At 41.6% G+C, this 22,046-nt stretch overlaps 1 protein-coding gene across 1 annotated transcript in view; it reads right to left on the bottom strand.

The window, feature by feature from the left end:
- Positions 1-770: 770 nt before the first annotated feature.
- Positions 771-22,046, bottom strand: part of HSD17B2 (hydroxysteroid 17-beta dehydrogenase 2) — a 62,860-nt gene continuing 41,584 nt past the window's right edge. Inside the window, exons 4-5 of the mRNA XM_003272477.3 lie at positions 8,153-8,290; positions 771-1,218 (exon numbers count right to left, since the gene is read on the bottom strand). Coding sequence (XP_003272525.1) covers positions 857-1,218; positions 8,153-8,290 — 500 coding nt within the window. The 3' untranslated portion in view covers positions 771-856. The remainder of the gene's footprint in view (positions 1,219-8,152; positions 8,291-22,046) is intronic.

The raw sequence follows: 22,046 nt of genomic DNA, 5'->3' as shown, positions 1-22,046 counted from the left end.
TGCAGTGAGCAAGGTATTCTGGTTCCCTTTATGTACCTTCTGCCCACCAGCTCCTCCCCTTTTGCCACACCCAGCTGACCTTGGCCATACCTCTATAATTATCTGACATTGCTCCCTTCCACTAAGCTCTTCCGGGTAATGATACTGGCTTTTCCATCCCAGTATGTTCAGATGGGGGTAACATAGTAACAGTGCTGGTTACTACGGGCACTAAACCAGTCAGCCATATTCCCTAGATCTGCCAAGAGGTCTCCAGGGTTCTGCTTGAGATAGGACACCTTATCCTATTGTCTTCAGAGCTCCTGGTAGAGAAAAAAAAGAGGAAGGAAGAGAACAAAGCCCTAATGATTTACCGTGAGTCCAATCCCTTGGGTGTAGTAGTTACAGAATATCAACGCACAGTGAGGAAGACTTGCAGGAGCCATTGGACTGTTGCCCTTGCCATTTCTGTCTCCTCCTTTCCTTCCCTCTCTCTTTCTCCTTGTCTCTCTCTTTCTCTTCCTCTTCTCTTGGCAGGCAGTGGAGTCCAACCCAGGATTTGAATTCTGGCCCTGCTTTTTGCTAGCGTGTGACAAGAAATCTCTCCAATTATATTAAGTAGGGGCAAAGATACCCACCTCAATTCTCTGAAGAGAACTAGATGAAGGAATATCTGGAATGTATCTGGTGCGTAGTACGAACTCAATTAACATTCTCCATAAGGCTGTTGCTACTCTCCAGCCTTCTCACTACAAAGTACTATTCAATCAATGAATTTCACAGAGAATACAGAGTGAGAAACAACTTTAATGAGAAACCCAGTTTCCCTTTCATTTCAAGACTATGACATTCTCACTTCTTTGAGGCCTTCCATTGCCTAGGTGGCCTTTTTCTTATAGTTAGGCATGCTTAGAGCTCTGGGCACGGGCTTATCTTGGCGAAAATGTCTTTTAGCAAGGTAATCATATATGCCAATAGGCAAATAGTAAGCAAGGCAGAGCCACAAGTAAGCACCTTTCCCTGGCGTGTAATAGGCAAAAGGGCTCTTCGCCGAGATAGCATGCTGGATGTCCCGCAGCACCGGAGAGAAGTCCGTGCTGGCTGCCGAGTTGATCAACAGGAGGAAATTCCGCTGCGCTAAGATGTAATCCTGGCCGTAGTCTTCCTGTACCTCAGCGGGGAGGTGGTCCAGAATGTCCTTCTCCAGCTTTTCCCACTTGTCACTCGTGCCTGCGATATCTGGGGCGAAAGGAAAGGTAAGAGTCAGATCCTGGGAAGGCCAAGGAAGTCAGGGAGCAGGCGCTCATCTCTGTTGGGAAGGATGGGCCTTTGCAAATGCCTTTTATTTATTTATTTATTTATTTATTTATTTATTTTTGCGAGACAGAGTCTTTCTCTGTGTCTCAGGCTGGAGTGCAGTGGTGTGATCTCAGCTCACTGCAACCTCTGCCTCCAGATTTGAAGTGATTCTCTTGCCTCACCCTCCCGAGTAGCTAGGATTACAGGCATCACCAACATGCCCGGCTAATTTTCGTATTTTTAGTAGACACGGGGTTTTGCCATGTTGGCCAGGCTGGTCTTGAACTCCTGACCTCAAGTGATCCACCCGCCTCGGCCTCCCAAATTGCTGGGATTTCAGGTGTGAGCCACCACGCCCAGCCTGCAAATGCCTTTTAAAATGTTTGCTTTATAATGGCATTTATTATCATTTCTAAACCTACATACAGAAAAGTGCACAAGTAATTGGATTTTTCCAAACTGATAGCCCATGTGACCAGCAAACAGATCAAGAACAAAACAGGGCCAGGCACAGTGACTCATACCTGTAATCTCGGCACTTTGGGGGGCCCAGGGAGGGGAATCGCTTGAGCCTAGGAGTTCAAGATCAGCCTGGGCAACATAGCGAGATCCCATCTCTAAAATATATATGTGTGTATACACACACACACACACACACACATACACACATACATAGACACATACACAGAAATTTAGCTTGGCACAATGGTGCTTATCTCTAGTCCCAGCTATTCGGGAGACTGAAGCAGGAGGACCCCTTGAGCCTACGAGTTGGAGGATGCAGTGAGCTGTTATATGACTGCATCACTGCACTCTAGCCTGGACAACGGAGCTACACTCCAATTTTAAGAAAAGTGAAAGGGGAATAAAAGAAAAAAGAAAAACAAAACAGAATAGGACCAGCCTTGAAAATCTCTCCTTTCAGCCCACTTCTCAGTAACTATTTTCCTGATTAATAGGACAGATTCATCTTGGCTGGTTTTGAACATTTATATAAATGGAATCATATGAATAGCACTCATTGTTTAGCATCAACTTCTTTATTCAACAGTATATTTGTGACATTCATCCATGCACTGTGTGTTGGTTCTCATTTCAGCATAGTATTCCGTTGCATAAAAATACCATGAGTTATTTATCCACTATACTGTGATGGGCACTGTGCTTATTTTCAACTGGGCCTTTACAAATGCTGCTGCCACAAACACTCATCTTTTGGTGACTATTGCATATATAATATATCATGTAATGTCTACAATATAATATATACTGTATATAATATAGTGTATATACACTCATATAAGCATACACACATATAATTTTTTAAGATATAGAAGTAATGCCTACCAATTAATTATAGGATTTTAGGCTGGGCACAGTGGCTCATGCCTGCAATCCCAGCACTTTGGGAGGCCCAGGTAGGTGGATCACCTGAGGTCAGGAGTTCAAGACCAGCCTAGCCAACATGGTGAAACCCTGTCTCTACTAAAAAATACAAAAATTAGCTGGGCATGGTGGTGGGTGCCTGGAATCCCAGCTACTTGGGAGGCTGAAGCAGGGAGAACTGCTTGAACCCAGGAGGCAGAGGTTACAGTGAGCTGAGATTGTACCACTGCACTCCAGCCTGGGTGAGAGAATGAGACTCCATCTCGAAAAGTAAATAAATAAATAAATAAATACAGGATTTTAGATATTTAATCTATTTAATAGATACACTTTTCATTTATGTTTTTAAAAATATAAGAAATATAATTTTAATATAATTCACACATATATTTAAATTTTAATATACAAATTACATACAATTAAGTATAAATATATTTTAAAAATAAAGACAATACCTGCTTATTATATAAAATTAAATAATTTATTTACTTTAAAATGTAGCAGCTCTGCCTCCTCATTGTATAAAGTGAATAATAAGGAGATGTGCGTATTTTTAAAATTAATCTCCTCTAAGGTAATTAACAGTTTTACGTGCCCTTCTACATTCCTTCCTTGTTCCTACAAACATACATACACATAGAAGAATTTGGTTTAAATTTTTTTACCGGGAAATAACAAAAACAAAAAGGATCATACTAGAGTATTTATATTTTCCATGAATTTGTTTTGGCTTAGTAATAAATCACAGACCTGCCTTCTTGTCAATGGCTATAGATTAAACCAGAGCAACAGAATTTCCCATTGAACAGCTTTCAGCCAACCACTTCCCTATCCAATGACCTTCCAGTTGTTCCTATAAGTTTCAGCATTGCAGGCACTGCCACAGTAAATAGACTTTCACAACCTATTCGTTTGTACTTTGGCTTTATTTCTGTAGGCAAGAGTCCTCAAAGTACAGCCTGGTCAAACGCACATTAATTTTGAATTTTAATAGCTACTGCCAGATTACTTTCCAAAAAGCTTGCAGTCTCCCACGCTCCCTCCTGCAAAGTGCTTGGTTGTTCAGATAGCTGTGGAGATGAGCCCTTGCTAGCTTGGGTGACTCCTGGATATCAGGGCTGCGGAGAAGGAGGGTGCTCACTTGGAATTGTAGGCCAGTGAAATCCAATTATACTCATGGAAATGCAAACGGAGTTTCAATTGCTCTTTTCTTTTCAGGAAGGCACACACCGTGCTTAAAGAAATGATTATCATGGCAATTACTCCAGAGGCTTCTAGGTCCTGAAAAACATGTTTTCGTGAGCTACTATTCCTGCTTCTACCTATCCCCTGTCCCTGTCTTCGTAGACTGGGGATTCCTTTTCCTTTCCACCTCCTTCTTCTTTAAACACCTCATGGAACTTCTGGCCACTCTTGTGGGTATCCTATCCAGAGTCCCGAAAGCTGTCTTTGTGAGTGACAAAGCCATCAGCCTTTTGCCATCAGTCCATCATCATCTCCCTCTTTTGACAAACTCTCCCTACCCATCCATCCCATGCCACTTGGGTGCTGCACACAATGAAGTTATTGATATGACCTGTATCAGAATCCCATCTCTGCCTCCTATCAGCTCTACAGCTTTGGAACTTCCTTAAGTTCTCTGAGCCTCCATTTTCTCACTGCAAGATGGGGCTATTATGATGCCTACTTCACAGGTGAGGATTAAGGGAGATAATGCACCTAAAGCACTTAAAATCTGCTAATCTAGCATGCAGTATGATTTAGCTGTCTTTATTTCAGGGCACCAGAAAAATCTAGAATGTCTCTTAGAATGTCTTCAGAAGCTCCTGGTCTGTGTCCCTAAAGACTCCTTTTCTTGCCCCCACCTTCAAAAAAATATAAGTATGAAGTGTCATTCTCCAAACATGAGTTCTCGGCTTTCTGCTCTTGGGCTTCTTGCCTTCAGAGAGCTCATCAAATAGCTTTAGACTGGGGGCAGCCTGATGTAAAAGGAAGAACCCAGGCACTGTATCTCAGGATCTGATCTCAAATTTTTCACCATCAAGGTGTACTTGGGATACCAGATCCGCACCCTAGGGCATATTATCCACCCCAGCTCAGCACCATCACCTGGAGAAAAATGTCAATGAGACCTGCTCCTCAGAGTTGTGGTGATTGTAGTATACATAGAAAGGGTGGAGGTATAAATTGGAGCAGTATTTTAGAAAACAGGTTGGTATGATTCAGTGAAGCGGAAGACAGGAAAACTCTATGATCTAGTCATTCTTTCAGAGGCATTTGAACCAGAGTAACTCCATCTTGAATAGGGGCTGGGTAAAATGAGAATGAGAGCTGCTGGGCTGCATTCCCTGGAGGTTAGGCATTCTTAATCACAGGATTAGATAGGAGGTTGGCAGGATTGGTATCACAAGATACAAGTCATAATAACTCTGCTGATAAAACAGGATGTGGTAAGGCACCCAGCCAAAACCCACCAAAACCAAGATGGCAACAACAGAGACCTCTGGTCATCCTCATGGCTCGTTATATGCTACTTATAATGCATTAGCATGCTAAAAGACACTCCCACCAGCACCATGACAGTTTATAAATGCCATGGCAATGTCCAGAAGTTACTCTGTATGGTCTAAAAGGGGAAGGAACCCACAGTTCTGGGCCATCCCTTCCACTTTCCCAGACAACTCATGAATAATCCACCCCTTGACTAGAATACAATCAAGAAATAACTATAAGTATACTCAGTGAAGCAGTCCATGCTGCCGCTCTGCCTAAGAAGTAGGCATTCTTTTATTCCTTTACTTTCTTAATAAACTAGCTTCACTTTACTCTGTGGACTCACCCCAAATTCTTTCTCACACAAGATCCAAAAACCCTCTCTTGGGATCTGGATCAGGAGCCCTTTTTGGTAACAATTTTACTCTGGAGCATGTGTCACAGGAAAATTCAAGCACACAAAAACCAAAGTACATGTACCAGAAAGTTCATAGCTGCATTGTTCGTACTTGTTCAAACTAGAAGGGACTCAAATATCCCATCAACAGTAGAAAATCATGGCATATTCACAGAATAGTACACAGCAATGAAATGAGTGGACTACAGCTACACACAGTGCAGATAAATCGTCAAATCACAATGTTGAGTGAAAGAAGCCAGACGCAAAAGGATACATACATATTGATTCCACTCAAAGTGCAAAAGCAGTTAAAGTCAAATGCTATTAATTGGGCTGGGTGTAACTCTACAAAGAAAAGCAAATGATCATTCCAAAAAGTAAGAAGTGATTACCTATTGGGAGGTTAGAGAGGGCTGTGATGGTAGAGGATCATATAGGGGCTCCTGGGTGTTGGTAATGTTTTATTTTTTGATCTGGGTGTTAAGTACAAGAGTGTTTATAATAATTTGTTGAACCATGTGTGTATAATGCTTTTTTCTGTTTATGTATTTCTCGATTTTAAAAAATAAGATCAACATCAGTAAAGAATGTATGGTAAGTGGGTAAGAACAGCTCTCCAGAACTATTATGCATAGCAATTATACTGAATCTCCAAAATCATAACCTAACTGCAGGATTGCTCTCTCGTCTAAATGGAATTTTACATCTGTGTGTTGGAATTCTCTTTGGGCTGTGTCACCAAACCCTGAATCCTCCTGCCAGATTGAAAATCAAATTCACCATTTCCCTCTTCCACCAGCTCTCAACCAGCTTCCCTCTCTTTGTGTCCCAGTCTCTCAGTCCAACCAGCACATTTGTCTTCACCTCTGACCCATGTCTCTTCTCCATCTCCTCTCCTCAATTCTCCTCCCAACCCAGGGAGTCCTCAAGTTGGAAACCCCTGTCAAGACTTCATCTTCTCTGCATTTCTATCGCCCTGGTCCTGCCTGTCATCGTGGTGACCCATATCCTTTTCTCTGGGTCTCTGTCCCTTTCTCTGAGTCTTGTACCCCCTCCGCAACCTTAGGAGGTTCTCAGCTATCAAGTGTTTCAAGCCAAAATTTCAATGTTTCTGTATAGATTTTATCTTTTGCATTTGGGATAACATTCAAAACTTTAGGGTTTGTTCTTTAGTGCGTTTAGCAATACCTCCCAGTCTGTGGTCTTTTACTAGACATACTTTTTACATCTTCACCTGAATCATCGATTAAATGTTTGATGGCCCAGAACTGAAGACTGAGCCTTGGGGTAGGTTGCCTCTTCCCAGAGTTCAGATATGCAGGGAGGGGAATGGAGAGAATGGCCATCTCTTCTTGGGGTGGAGGGGAGGTGGGTCATATTCTTCAGAGGGAAGGAAAAAATATTGTTTCTGAAATATAAAGAAGCTGGGGAAGGAAACCTTCTTGGCCAATGGCAACAAAAGACTAATAAATGTTACTCTGAGTATCTGCTCAAACTTTTAGATGAAAATAAGCTCTCAAGCTAAATAAAGAAACCTGGTATGAAACTAATGGATTATATACTGTTAAACAGTTTGGGTGAGGCAATGAAAATAATCAAAATTGGTGAGAGTCAGTTAGGGACCGTTTTTGAGCTGCATTCCCACAGACCAAATACAACTCTACCATCAAGGGAGAGAGTATATGTCCCAGAAAGGTCCCACTCAGAGCAGGCACCAGGGCACCAGGGTTCTAACCCAGTGGGGCCTCTGCTTTTTGATGACTTATGAGCCAACGCAATTCCTTTGTGAAAGGAAGCAGGGGTGAAGCGATACAAGGAGACGCTGGCACTTAGAAGAGGCCCACGCAACCCAAGCCCTGCTGGGTGGACACTGAGAGCTGGAGAACTCTGGATGCATAACAACCCCTTCCCAACCCCCTGCACTAAGAGACTTAACCAAACTCCAGCACAGTTTCTAGCAGCATAAGGCCCTGTCCCTTGGATGACACCAGCCCCTCCCTAAAATGCCTGCCTAAGAAGGCTCAACCTTGCCAGAAAATTTTACTATTTGTTCTAGCCAACACATCCCTGAGAGGTCCCTGACTTCCCTTTCCTGAAATACTTACTAAAAAAGAACTTAAAATTGTAAATATATAGCTCTTGCAATGCAGAAGCATTTCTCTCCAGGATCTGAGAGCCATTCCTTTGGAATTGAATCATCAAGAAGAATCAGACCTGTTTCTCTGTGTCTGTAGGAAGACAGAATCTGGACTTCTTTAATTGCCAGCTGGCAGACACAGCTGACCCCTCTGCATGGACACTGATGGACCATTGTACTTTTTCACTAATCTGACTTACTGAGACCCACTTTCCCCTCTCCCTCTTTCTCCTTTTAAAATGTTTAAAACACCTTTGCACAAATCAGCATGGAGCTTAGCTCTTTCCCCTACTGTCAGCAGTTACTGAATCAAACCTGTTTTCACCACTTTAACTGATGTCTGGCTGTGCCCATCTTTGACAACACTGAGGGGTTCAATGTGTGCTCTGTCAGACCAAGAGGACCTTCGGGGTTCCTTCCAGGATGAACATCACAGGTTCTTGGGCTCAGAAACCTACTTGTTCGGAAGCCTCCAGGTTGGATGGAAACAACTTTAACTCCCCACTTGGAAAGCTCTATTCTCATAACTGATGAGAACATGGTCACAGCTGCCTTTGATGAGCCATAAGATGCTATCTTTGCCATTGCGGCACCTCCTGTGGGAATAATGAGATAAAAAGAAGTAAAGTTAGACATATTCATTTGTTCATCCAATAAATATTTAATCAGCATCTACTGTATGCAAGAACTGGTATCAGTGACTTAGGGGAACAAAGGCAGACAAGGCCCCCTGAGCCCAGGTGAGCAATGTTCTTGCACATTCCCACAGTATGGTTTCATTTGCTTCTGCCTTCCTTGGCTACCCTATTGCAGCTGGTATGATGACAAACCAAGTTGAAGGCTCAATCTTGTCCAACTCCTAAGCAAAATGTAATTTAGGGCTGGCCGCAGTGGCTCATGCCTGTAATCCCAACACTGTGGGAAGCCGAGGTGGGCAGATCACCTGAGGTCAGGAGTTTGAGACCAACCTGGCCAACATGGTGAAGCTCCGTCTCTACTAAAAACACAAAAATTAGTCAGGCTTGGTGGCACATGCCTGTAATCCCAGCTACTCAGGAGGCTGAGACATAAGAATCGCTTGGACCCCAGGGGACAGAGGTTGCAGTGAGCTGGGATCACGCCACTGCACTCCAGCCTTGCAAAAGAGTGAATCTCTGTCTAAAAAAAAAAAAAAAAAAAAATGTAATTTAGGTAAGATGAAGAGCACCTACTGACCAGGCCCTGATCTAGCCTGACCAACATATGTTCTGAGATTCCTGGTAAACATATCCTTTTGTGGGGAGGAGGGTCCACTATTCAACCCACTACAGCACCTATAATCAAACAGATTGGGCTCAATACTTGTTGCAACAAGGAATAACATACATCCCGGGGAATGGTGGGGCATCTCTGTAAGAGAGTGTGAGAAAGGACTTATTCTAGGGCTAGAGCAGATACTCTGTATCCCACCTAAATCATATTTAGCTTAGAAGCTGGTGAGATTGAGCCTTAAACTGAGTTTGTCACTGGACCAGCTGTAAGGAAGTAATGGAAGGCAAGATCAAAGGAAGCCAAGAAAGGGAGTGATCTACTTGGAATAAGAGTTTCTGCAGATGTCACTGAGGCAAGGATCTCTAGGAAAGACCATCCTGGATTAGGATGGGCCCCAAATCTAATTAATGATGGGTGTCCCTATCAGAGACAGAAAAAGAGAAGGCACAAGGGAGAAGGCCACATGAAGATGGAAGCAGAGATTGGGGTTATGTCGCCCAAGCCAAGGCATACCTAGGGCCACCAGTAGCTGAAAGAGGCAAGGATAGATTCTTTCCCAGAGCCTCAAGAAAGAGCACAGCTCTGCTAACACTTGGTTTAGACATCTGGCCTCCAGAACTAAGAAAGAATAAATTTCTGATGTTTTAAGCCACTCCATTTGTGGGGATTTGTGACGGCAGCCCTAGAATATGAATTGAGGTGCATTCCTGGTGGTCTTCAGCAGGAAGACACTGGTGTTATGAAGGAGCAAAGACAGTGGGGGCTCACAGTGCCTCATGAAGTCTCATAGGAAGACTTGACCCATAACAGGGCTCCCCGTCTTGGCAAAGATTTCCCAAGTCAAAGAAGCATCCACTGAGTGAATGGATAAGCAAACTGTGGTCCAGCCATATGATGGAACACAACTCAGCCATAAAAGGGAATGAACTTGATACACGTAACAACATGGATGTCTCAAAACAATTATGGGCAGTGAGAGAGCAAAACAGAAAAGGATTTGTACCATTTGGCATAATTCCCTTCGTGTAAAGTTCAACAAATGAAAATTAATCTCTAGTGAAACAGATCAGTGGTTTCCTGAAGGGTGGGGGTGCTATGAACATTGTGCCCACCCCCGTCAAAATTCATATTTTGAAGCCCTAACCCCTAGTGTGACGGTATTTGGAGAAGGGGCCTTTGGAAGGTAATTAAGTCCTGAGCGTGGAGCCCTCATGATGAGAGGGATTAGTGCCCTTTTAAGAAGAGACACCAGTGAGTTTATTTATTCTTTCTCTCAGACAATTGGTGAGCTAGTAATTTATTGTCTCTCAGACAATTCAAGAGCTAGTAAATTCCTCTTCCATGTTTGGTTTAAGCTAAGTTGGGGTTTGGCCCTGTCACTTAAAACAAAAGGTCCCAAGGCTTAACTGATATAATTTTAACACAATGTCTGACATCGAGCAGGCTCTCATTAAACTGGTTAATCTTGCCGCAGATGGCCAGTGGATTTTTATGTAAGTGATTTATAGTTCCATGAAATCTTAGTGTTTGAAATCCAACTCCTTTCTATTACTAGTAAGAGAGGCCAAAGAAGTTACAGCAACTTGTTCAAAGTCACAGTGTGGGCTGTGTGGCAATCCCACACAGTTCGTGAAGTTAGCCAGAGTTCTCACTTCTCCATGACCTTTATAGATGATGAAGGTTGGTCACATAGAAGACAAACAGGTTAGCAGCGGAGCCAACACTGACTGCATTCAAATCCTAGCTCTACCACTGATTAGCCACCTGTTATCAAGATAGTCACTTTATATATGGTCTCTGCCTTTTTATCTGTAAATTAATAATGATAGTACATGCGTCATAGGATCGTTGTAAAAGTTAAATTAATAATATATTAGAATAGTGCCTGGCACAAAGTAAGCTCCATATAAGGGCTTCCTACTATTAGTGCTACTCAGGCTTTTCAAAATAATATCTCAATAGCCCAAAAGTCTCCATATGTTCATGGTTTCTTAGAGTAATAAGCGCACTTGCTTCAGAATCTCCAGCGGCCGTTGTTTATTATGTAGCTTACTAAGAGCCACCCTGGACCCACTGAATCAGAATCTGCACTTATTACCTATTCAAGTAATCTTTTGAATATTAAATCTTGAACATTAGGGTTTTGTCACATATTTGTGCACATGAGCTTTCATGATAGTGCACTGCCTTATGGATAAGTGCTATGGTTTGAATGTGTCCCTCCAAAAGCTTATATTGAAACTTAATCCCCAATTCAACAGTGTTAGGAGGTGGGGTGTACCAAGAGGTGATTAGACCTTGAGGATGGGGTGAATGGATTAATGCCATTATCTTGAGAATGGGTTCATCACAAAAAGGGGAGTTTGGCCCCCTTTCACTCTCTTTCTCTTTCTCACTTTCTCTTGCCCTTCCACCTTCTGCTGTGGAACAACACAGCAAGAAGACCCTCACAAGATGCCACCCCGTTGATCTTGGACTTTCCAGCCTCTAGAACCAAGAGCCAATCAATTTCTGTTCATTATAAATTACCCAGTCTGCAGTATTCTGTCATAGCAACACAAAACAGACTAAGACATGACATATGAAGTTTGTTGAGAGTAGATCATATACTACATTGACAATCTAAACAAAAAGCATGCTTTGAATCAAACATTTAAGACTCATTTGTCTTTTGCATTAATTTGAACCCTGCAAGAACTGCCAATATTAGACCATGTCTTACCTATGAAATGGCAGTATTGTATGCTTCGACCTCATAGACCCAATCTTGTCGTTAATGTTTGAGATGACGTAAGATGAGATAAATATAGGTGTCCAAGTTTGCTGGTTAAGAGCCACTGTGTCTCAAGGCTTTTTAACCTTACGTACCCCTTCATTGTCTGTCCAGTTAGAGCCTCTAATTTTTTAATTTAACTTTTAATTTTATCAAGGTAAAAACACTTAATATGAATTCTACTTTTTTAACAGATTTTTTAAGTGTGCAATACAGCATTGTTAACTATTGGCACAATGTTGTATAGCAGATCTATGTAACTTATTCCTCTTGCATTACTCAGACACTTTGAATAACCTAATATTAGGTAACTTAAGAGAACACGCCTTATTATGGACTTCACGTTTGTGTCCCAAAAATTTCTGTCTCAAAGCCCTAATCCTCAGGATAGCTGTATTTGGAAATGAGGACTCTAAAAAAGTAAAGTTAAATGAGATCAGAAAGATGAGGCCCCTGATCCAACAGAATTAGTGTCCTTATAGGAAGAGACACCAGACGCTTCACACTCTCTCCTTGAACATGCACCAAGGAAGGGCTATGTGAGGACACAGCAAGAAGGTAGTTGTCTGTAAACCAGGAAGAGAGCCCTGACCAGAAAACCAACCATGCTGGCATGTTGATCTGGGACTTCTAACTGCATAACTGTGAGAAGATTAATTTATGTTGTTTAGGCCACACGATTTGTGATATTTTATTGTGGCAGTCTGAGCAGACTAACATACGTAGTCAACAAGAAGACCTGCCTTAACCAACAATGTACAGAACTATGGACTCTTTCCACTCTTCCTAGACCTAGACTGCACACTTTCTATCCTTACTTAGCATAGGCATGAAAAATCATCCCCTCTCTTCTAAGTCATATTCCCCTGAATGCCTCTGTGAACTATTCGGTCAATTTGTTCCCTGGGCTGTGTTCCCTTATCTTGCAAGGGAATAAATTCAGCATTCACTTTGTTGGTTATTCTGGTGGTCATTTTCTTTCCTTTACACTGTGATATGTTGTTGACAGCGGGCTAAAGATAAGGGACTTGAAGTTAGCATTCTGAAGCTTACAAAAGAGTTGTGGAGACCCTCTCCCCACCATATGTGTACTTAGCACCATGTTTTCAAGGTTCATTCATGTTGTAGCGTGTATCAGTACTTCACTCTTTGTAAAGCTGAAAAATATTCCTTTATATGCATATGCCACATTTTATTTATCCAGTGATCCCTTTATGTATGCTTGAGTTGTTTCTACCTTTGGCTATTGTGAATAATGTTGCTATACCCATCTATGTACGAGTTTTGGTTTGAACACCTGTTTTCTATCTCTTACGTATACACCTAGGAGTAGAATTGCTAGGTCACACAGTAATTCTAAGTTGAACTTACTGAGGAACTGCCAAATGTTTTCCACATCCGCTGAACCATTTTATGTTTCTACCAGTAGTATAAAAGGGTTCCAATTTCTCCACATTCTCACCAACATGTGTTTTTTCTGTGTGTTTTTTTAATTATTATAGCCATCTTAGGGTGTATGTTATATTATGGTGGTTTTTCATTTCAGCCATCTTAGGGGGTATGTTATCTTATTGAGGTTTCGATTTCCAGCACTTGTGTATTTAGAAGCCCTCTGGTGATTCTGATGTAGCTAAAGCTTGAAAATGTTTTCCGGGGATTAGTACCACCAACATCACTCAGGAACTAGTTACAGACATGCAGAATCTTAGGCTCCACCCAGACCAACCCAGTCAGATTCTGCCTTTCAGCAAGATCTCCAAGTGATGCCCACATATGTCAGCGTTGAGCAGCAATGGAGTAAGAGATAGCACTAAATTGCCAACACTTCCTAATTACCATTTAAACAGACCAGAGTTAGGGCTTTTTGTTTTATGCCCCTGCTTGTCTGACATGTTCTTGCTTAACAGCCTGGAAAAGTAGAAAGCACATAGTACTTGGAGTTAAACAGACCCTGGTTCAAATCCTGACTTTATCACTTACCAGTTATACAAACTTGGGTTACAGAGTGCTTGATCTAGAAAATTAATTAACATCTGCATTTTGTGGATGTTAGAATGAATTGTCTATAGGCATGTAAATCTCTCACACAACCCAGCATGAGGAGATTCACTCAGTCTTGCTCTACCCACCTTCCCCCTTGTCCCTCAAGCGCCCTGCAGAGTGTCAGGGAAGAAAATCTCAGCCTTGGCTTCCCGTCTTGCCACTGAGCAGCTGAGGGACTGGATGAATGACTTGCCAAATGATTCTTTTAAAGCAGCTGGATCAGCAAGGAAAAGTCCAGGAATGATCCCACAGTCTGGATTGATACAGAACTCTAGGCTGAAACTGTGAACTCTACTAGATCCTTTAATTTGTAGACTTGTGAGAATCTCTAAGATTGCTTGCTTTGGTATAAAGTAATTCTGATGTATTTTAAACAGCTTGGGATGGGCTCAGTAGCTCATGCCTATGATCCCAATACATTGGGAGGCCAAGATAAGAGGATTGTTTGAAGCCAGGAGTTCAAGACTGTCCTAGGCAACAAAGTGAGACCGCATGGCAAAAGTAAATAAGCAGATGTGATGGCATGTGCCTGTATTACCAGCTACTCAGGAGACTGAAGTGGGAGGATCACTTGAGCCCAAGAGTTCAAGGTTATAGAAAGCTACAATTGTGCCACTGCACTCCAACCTGGGCAACAGGGGGAGACCTGTTTTAGAGGGGTTTATTTTCAACTCTTCTTATTCAAGCATAGCATGCAATTATACACAGGTGTTTACTCTGCGATTTCTGGAGGAAAACTGGCCCGAAAAAGGTTTTGGGCCTCAAACAGAACAATTTTCCAACTGCCCTTTGTACAATTAGAGTTGTTTCCCACTTCCTCTAATTCTAGGTAAAAAAATAAAAAATAATAATAATAAAAAGAACAGTTTGATGTGGCACACAGCTATGATTACTATCTCTCTGTTGAGCGGTCCCTTTTGCTCGGGTACTTCCTATATACCAGTAACTGTGCTATGCACTCAAAACCCATGATGCATTTAAATCTGCATCCAAGATCAGAGGTTTTCAATTGGGGGTGATTTTACACCCCAAAGATCATGGGAAATATCTGAAGATGTGTCACAATTAGGGGTGGGTGCTACTATTATCTAATGGGTCAAGGACACATATGCTGTTAAACACCCCATAATGAACAGGACAGTGCCCTTACAGAAAGAATTATCCCCACCAAAATGCCAATAGTGCCAAGGTTGAGAAATATTGACCCAGACTCAGGTGCTACATGACCCTCATTTGAAGATAGAGACAGACAAGTAAGGTGACCTGACCTAGGTCACCCAGCTAGAAACGGAAGAGCAAGATTTAAGCCACAATGACACAAAATCTCTGAGGCCTAGGTCATTTTAGAAGGGCTTGTTTTCAAGCATAGCATGCAATTGCACACAAGTGTTTATGCAAACATTTCTGAAGAGGAAAACTGGCGCTTTTAGGCCTCTGAAACAGAAAGCTTTTCCAACTGCCCTTTGTACCATCAGAGTTGCCTCTCATGCCTCTGATCCTTGGTTAAATATTTATCCAACTGCCTTGCTAGGATTGGGGTTAAAGAGCTATGCTATTTGTGTGGAAGGGATAATCAGCATGTTATTACAATGGGGAAAAGTCTCCTCCTGTAGTAGACATGGTCAAATCTGGAAGGAGTTAACTGTTGGGGTCATCTCCTCAGGAGCTAGTAAGTGACGGGGCAGAGGATGAAGGGTAATTCAGTGTCACAGTCAGAGGCAGTGATACAAGCAGTTGGCAGATTAAGAAGCTACAAGCGCACAGACTGTCAGCTGCTGCCCCAGATCCTCATGATGGGATGGTTTTTGGGTCACTAATGCTACTGGACCATTCACTGCATGCCAAGCACAAGGCTGATGCTTAAACGTGTTATTTCATCTCATCTCTCCATGGCCCCCAGAAGAAGCAATTACTATTATCCTCATCTTAAAATGAGGAGGCTGCAACTTAGAGGTTCAGAACTCTTCCCAAGGTGACACAGTTGTCACTGGTAGAGACAGGATTAAAACCCGGGAAGTCTGTCTTCATTCTGCTTGCTTGGCATCCTAGAAGATTCTTACCTGTATTCCTACATGGTGTCTCTTACTCCTTCCCTTTCGTGTTCCTTTCTTTAGGGATGGAAGATGTAGGAGGGAAGGACACCAGAGGGAAGGACGTGGTTGACTCTAGATTGCATTTCTTAGAGAAGAACTTAAAGAAGTAATGTTTCTCCCCATCCCACTCCTGGAAATTCCCACCCGTAGGAGTGTATTTAGAAGACATGGGTTATGTTGACTTTATTTCCACACAAGATTAGGAGTTAGGCTGGAACAAGCATCTAACAGTGGAGCTAGTAGAAAGCAAAAAATGGTCAATAAGGTACCACTCGGAAGAGCATCTGAGACCCCTTGACCTTGTGTTTGATGTGGTGGTAACATATGGTGACAGCGAGTCACCAGGGAACGAGGTGGCTTGGTGAGTCAGAACATGAAACTTAAGTTCAAGTTCAAGTTCTAGCTTACAGGCCAGTCACTGAACCCTTCTAACCTTGGTTCTTATAACTGCAAAATGAGGATAGCAACTTTACATAGGTTATTGGGGTCGTATACCTGAGAGAATTCAACAAATGCCTGGAATGTAATGGATCCTTCATAATAACTCTTAATACTTATTAGGTGTCTACTGTATGCCAAGCACTGTTCTGAGTGTTTTAACATCAGCTCTAAATGTATTTAATAGTCACAACAGTCATAGGAGGTAGATTCTCGTATTGTCCTCAGGAACCTCATTTTAAAAAATGAAAACACTAAAGTGTAGAGAGTTTAACTGACTTTCCCAAGGACACAGAAAGTGATAGAAATAATAGCTAACCCTTACATAAAATTTATAGTGTCCACACTAAAGCTTGTACAAAAAATATTCAGAGAAGCATTATTCATAATAACCAAAAATTGGAATGAACCTAAATGTCCATCAACTGATGAGTGGATTTTTAAAATGTGGTTATATTCATATGCATATTCAAAAAGCTGCAAAGAAACCTATTGAGGAGGACATTTTTGGAGTTTGAACTTTCAGACAAACATCCTTTTAAGCAGTGTGTACGTTCCAACTCTGGCTGCCTCTGCCCAAATGAGAGGCACATGGAACTTCTCATTGAGGCTGGACAAGCAGGTAGAAGGTCAGGAGAGGGTGTGGAAATTCTGCCTGATAGAGACAGCAAGGTGGATAAGAAGTGGCCAGTGGGCACACGGAACTGAGCAGTCTTTAATGGAAAACAAAGGAGCCAAACTTTAATGGGTTAATGAGGTTGTCAAGAAGTATAGGCTGCAAGTCACCTAGCTTTTGAAGGAGCTCAGGGGAAAAGGGGAAAAAAGCTCTCATTGTTCAGCTCGCACTTACAAGTGAGGACATGCAGTATTTGCTTTTCTGTGGCTACATTAGGTTGCTAAGGATAATGGCTTCCAGCTCCATCTGTGTCCCTGCAAAGGATATGATCTCATTCTTTTTATGCCTATGTAGTATTCCATGCTGTGTATGTACCACATTTTCTTTATCTAATCTGTCATCGATGGGCAATTGGGTTGATTCCATGTCTTTGCTATTGTGAATAGTGCTGTAATGGAACATAGATGTACCCTAGAACTTAAAATTAAAATTAATTTAAAAAATAAAGAAGTGTGGGGCAGTGTCCATTAATAAAAATAATAATAACTCATAACCTTCAGGGAAGACTTACTATACATAAGCAGCTATGCTAAGAACTTTATGATAATTATTTTATTTAAACCTCAGAATCGTCCTATGTGGTCATATTTCCTCTGCTTATTTGTCCACTCTTATTGCCTCCACTTTATGGGGACAAAAGTGGAGCTTAGAGACGCGATAGGACCTCAGGTTTTCCAGCAGTGTCACCCAACCAGGAAGTGAAGAGGAGAGCCCCACCCTCCTGGCTCCCAGTCCAGCTCAAACAGAAAAGGATTGAGAGCCTGGGGAGGAATCATCCTTAGAGCATAGCCTGGGGTAGAATGAAAGGCCCAGGGAGAGAGAAGGAGCTAGTGGGGAGGAGGAAGGAGGAAAGGCTGAAGAGGAGAATGAGTGACAACAGAAGGAGAGAGGAGCAGTTAGAGAAGTTCATGCGGGACAGCTTCAGTTTGCTTGTGAGAGTTTCAGAGAGGAAGGGAATAGAGCAGACAAATAAACAGCAAACACGATTTGAAATAATTTTTTCTTCTATTCTGCACACCTCTTGCCTTCCAAGGAGGGCAGATCCAAAGGAAGTGTTTAGCTTATTGAGCAGCTAAGAGTACGTGGATGTGATATGAACGTGCTGGTTATGTGGAGGAAGGAAGGAGAGGGAAAGATGAGGAAAGGAACCAAAGAGATTTGGGAGCCAGGATGGACAGGGAGGGGGAAGTAACCAGAAGTGAGGTGGCTGGCAACTGAAGACCTTCGGAAGGAGGAAAAACAAAACAAAACAAAAACAACAACAACAACTAGAATCTAAAGGGAATTTGCGTTAAATGGTGCTTTGTGATACATGGAATCTCTAGTAAAATCTGTTTGATTGGCGCTGCCTTTTTGGAACGCAATAAAGTGCTAAGCGTTCCTTCAACATGGTGTAAAGAATGAGGAGAAAGTGTTCATGGAGACGCGAATTACATAAGATTGGGAGGAATGAAGTTTAAATTTGAGGAGAAAAAAGAAAAATGTTTGGAATCGGTAATTAGGTGCATGTGATTTGTTATAAATCAGAGAAGGTTAAACCAGACACATTATTTTCCCACAGCTGCTATAACAAATTACTACAAATCTAGTGGCTTAAACATTACAAATGTATTATCTTATGATAAAATCAAGGCGTCAGCAGGGTCATGCTCCTTCTGGAGGCTCTAGGGGAGAGCTAGTTCCCCTGACTTTTCCAGCTTCTAGAAGCCACCTGCATTCCTTGGTTCCTGGCCCCTTCCTCTATCTTCAGAGCCAGCTAGGTACCATCTTCCAGTTTCTCTCTGACTCTGACCCTCATGGCTCTTTCTTATAAGGACCCTTGTGATTGCATCAGATTCATCCAGAATATCCAGGATAACCTCCTCATCTCAAGATCCTTCACTCAATCACGTGTGCACAGTACCATTTGCACATGAGGTAACAGGGTCACAGGTTGCAGACACTGGGACGTGTATGTCTCTGGGGACTAATTATTCTGCCTCCCAGAGCAGCTGCCTACTCACAGCAGCCTGAGATAGTTTCTTCAGGGTTATTTACTCTGCAGCAATGAATAACTGGAACAGAGTAATCAATTCCAGCTCAGTTTTTCCTGGCTGGTGCAAAGTTCCATGATAAATCTATGCCACCAAAATTCTTGTCACTCAGAAGGTGACAGAGGTGCGAGACTGAAGACAACCTGGTGGGTCAGGGCAACCACGTGCTTCTTCTGGAGCCCTTATTAGTAACTGATTGCCTCTCTCCCTACATGCACCTTGCTTCAAAATGAAAATAACAGCAATGAACTCCCAGATAAGCATGTTTCCAAAGTTACTGTTACATTAATTTTGCCAAAGATATATCAACAAGTCAGCATCACATTGGATGTTAATTTGTGTGGATTTGTTGGTTATATATTGCCTTTTACACATACTTTGACTTTTCTAATCCTTGTGTTATATTCTAGCTTTTTCTTTTCCAGCTCAAAATCTTTTCTGTTTTTTCATAAAACTGTCCAGTAAGTGCTAGAGAGTCCCTGACTGTGTTCTCTGCTGAATTCCCCTATTCCTTATCAATTACGGTGTTATGGACTGAATTGTTCCCCCCACCACCCAGAAAAGTTTATATGTGGCAGTACTAACCTCCAGTACCTTGGAACGTGACTGTATTTGAAGATAGAACCTTTAAAAATATGATTATGGTTAAATGGGATCATAAGAGTGGTGCCCTAATTCAGTATGACTGCCATTCTTATAAGAAGAGGAAGAGATACCAGGGGTGCAACAGACAGAGAGATGACCATGTGAGGGCACAGCAAAAAGGTGGTCATCTGAAAGCCGAGGAGAGAGAGCTCAGGAGCAACCAACCCTGCCGACACCTTGGTCTTGGACTTCCAGCCTCCAGAACTGTGAGAAAAGAAATTTCTGTTTTTTTAAGACACCTTGTCTGTGGTATTTTCTTGTGGTAGCCCTAGCAAACTTACACAGAGGAAAATCAATCATTTCAGAGCTTTGTTTCTTTTTTTTTTAATTTTTAGTATTTTGTGGGTACATAGTAGATGTATATATTTATGTGCTACATGAGATGTTTTGATACAAGCATGCAATGCATAATAATCACATTGAGGCAAATGGAGTCTCCATCACCTTAAGCATTTATCCTTGTGTTGCACACAATCCAGTTATTTTTAATGTTATTTTTAAATGTACAATTAAATTATTATTGACTATTGTCACTCTGTTGTGCTATCAAATACTAGATCTTATTCATTCTTTCTAACTATTTTTTGTACCCATTAACCATTCCTACGGCCCCCTCCTTAGTCCTCTCCACTACTCTTCCCAGCCTCTGGTAACCATCATTCTACTCTATCTCCATGAGTTCAATTGTTTTAACTTTTAGCTCCCACAAATAAGTGAGAACATGTGAAGTTTGTCTTTATAATCATTATGTTATTTCATTTAGCATAATGACTTCCAGTTCCATCCATGTTCTTGCAAATGACAATATCTCATTCTTTTATATGGCTGAATATTACTCCATTGTGTGTATATGTACCACATTTTCTTTATCCACTAATCTGTTGATGGACACTTAGGTTACTTCCAAATCTTGGCTATAGTGAACTGTGCTGCAACACACATAGGAGTGTAGGTATCTCCTTGATATACTGATTTCCCTTCTTTTGGGTACATATCTAGCAGTGGAATTGCTGGATAATATGGTGGCTCTATTTTTAGAGCTATTCTCCATAGCATTTGTGCTAATTTACATCGCCACCAACAGTGTACAAGGGTTCTCTTTCTCCACATCCTTACCAGCATTTGTTATTGCCTGACTTTTGGATGAAAGCCATTTTACCTGGGGTGAGATCATATCTCATTGTAGTTTTGATTTGCATTTGTCTGATGATCAATGATATTGAGCACCTTTTCACATACTTGTTTGCTATTTGTATGTCTTGTCATTTTTGAGAAATGCCTATTCAGATCTTTTGTACATTTTAAATGAGATTATTTGATTTTTTCCTGTAGAGTTGTTTGAGCTCCTTATAGTTTCTGGTTATTAAGTCCTTGTCAAATTGCTAGTTTGCAGATATTTTCTCCCATTCTGTGGGCTGTCTCTTCAGTTTGTTGATTGTATCCTTTGCTGTGAAGAAGCTTTTTAACTTGATGTGATCTCATTTGCCTGTGCTTGTTGGGTGTTACTCAAGAAATTTTTGCCAATTCCAATGTCCTGGAGAGTTTCCCTAATGTTTTCTTATAGTACAATAGTTTCATTGTCTGAGGTCTTAGATTTAAGTATCGAATCCATTTTGATTTGATTTTTTTATATGGTGAGAGACAGGAATCTATTTTCATTCTTCTGCATATAGATATCCAGTTTGTTTTTCTTTCTTTTCCTTTCTAATTTTCCTCTCTTTCTTTCTTTCTTTCTCCTTTCTGTCTTTCTTCCTTTCTTTTTTTTGAAACAGTGTCTCACTCTGTCACCCAGGCTGGAGTGCAATGGTGTGATCACAGTTCGCTGCAGCCTCTATCTCCCTGAGCTCAAGTGATCCACCCACCTCAGCCTCCCAAGTAGCCAGGACTACAGGCACATGCCACCATGCCTGGCTAATTTTTTGTAATTTTTGTAGAGACAGAGTTTTGCCATGTTGCCCAGGCTGGTTTTGAACTCCTGGCTTCAAGCAATCCACCTGACCTCCCTATGTGCTGGGATTACAGGCATGAGCCACAGCGCCTGGCTGAGTTTTCTCAGCACCATTTATTGAATAGACTGTCCTTTGCCTGGTATGTTATTGCATTTGTTGAAAATGAGTGCACCATAGATGTGTAGATTTATTTCTGGGTTCTCTATCCTGTTCCGTTGGTCTATATGTCTGTTTTCATGCCAGTACCATGCTGTTTTGGTTACTACAAATCTGTAGTATAATCTGAAGTCAGGTAATGTGATTCCTCCAGTTTTGTTCTTTCTGCTCAGGATATCTTTGGCTCTTCTCAGTCTTTTGTGGTTCCATATAAATTTCAGGATTTCTTTTTCTATTTCTGTGAAGAATGTCATTGGTATTTGGATATGGATTGCATTGAATCTATAGATTTCTT

Source organism: Nomascus leucogenys, chromosome 2 (assembly GCF_006542625.1).
Source record: "Nomascus leucogenys isolate Asia chromosome 2, Asia_NLE_v1, whole genome shotgun sequence".
Classification (NCBI taxonomy): domain Eukaryota; kingdom Metazoa; phylum Chordata; class Mammalia; order Primates; family Hylobatidae; genus Nomascus; species Nomascus leucogenys.
Note: the sequence above shows the minus strand (reverse complement) of the source record. Positions and strands in the feature narration are given on the sequence as shown.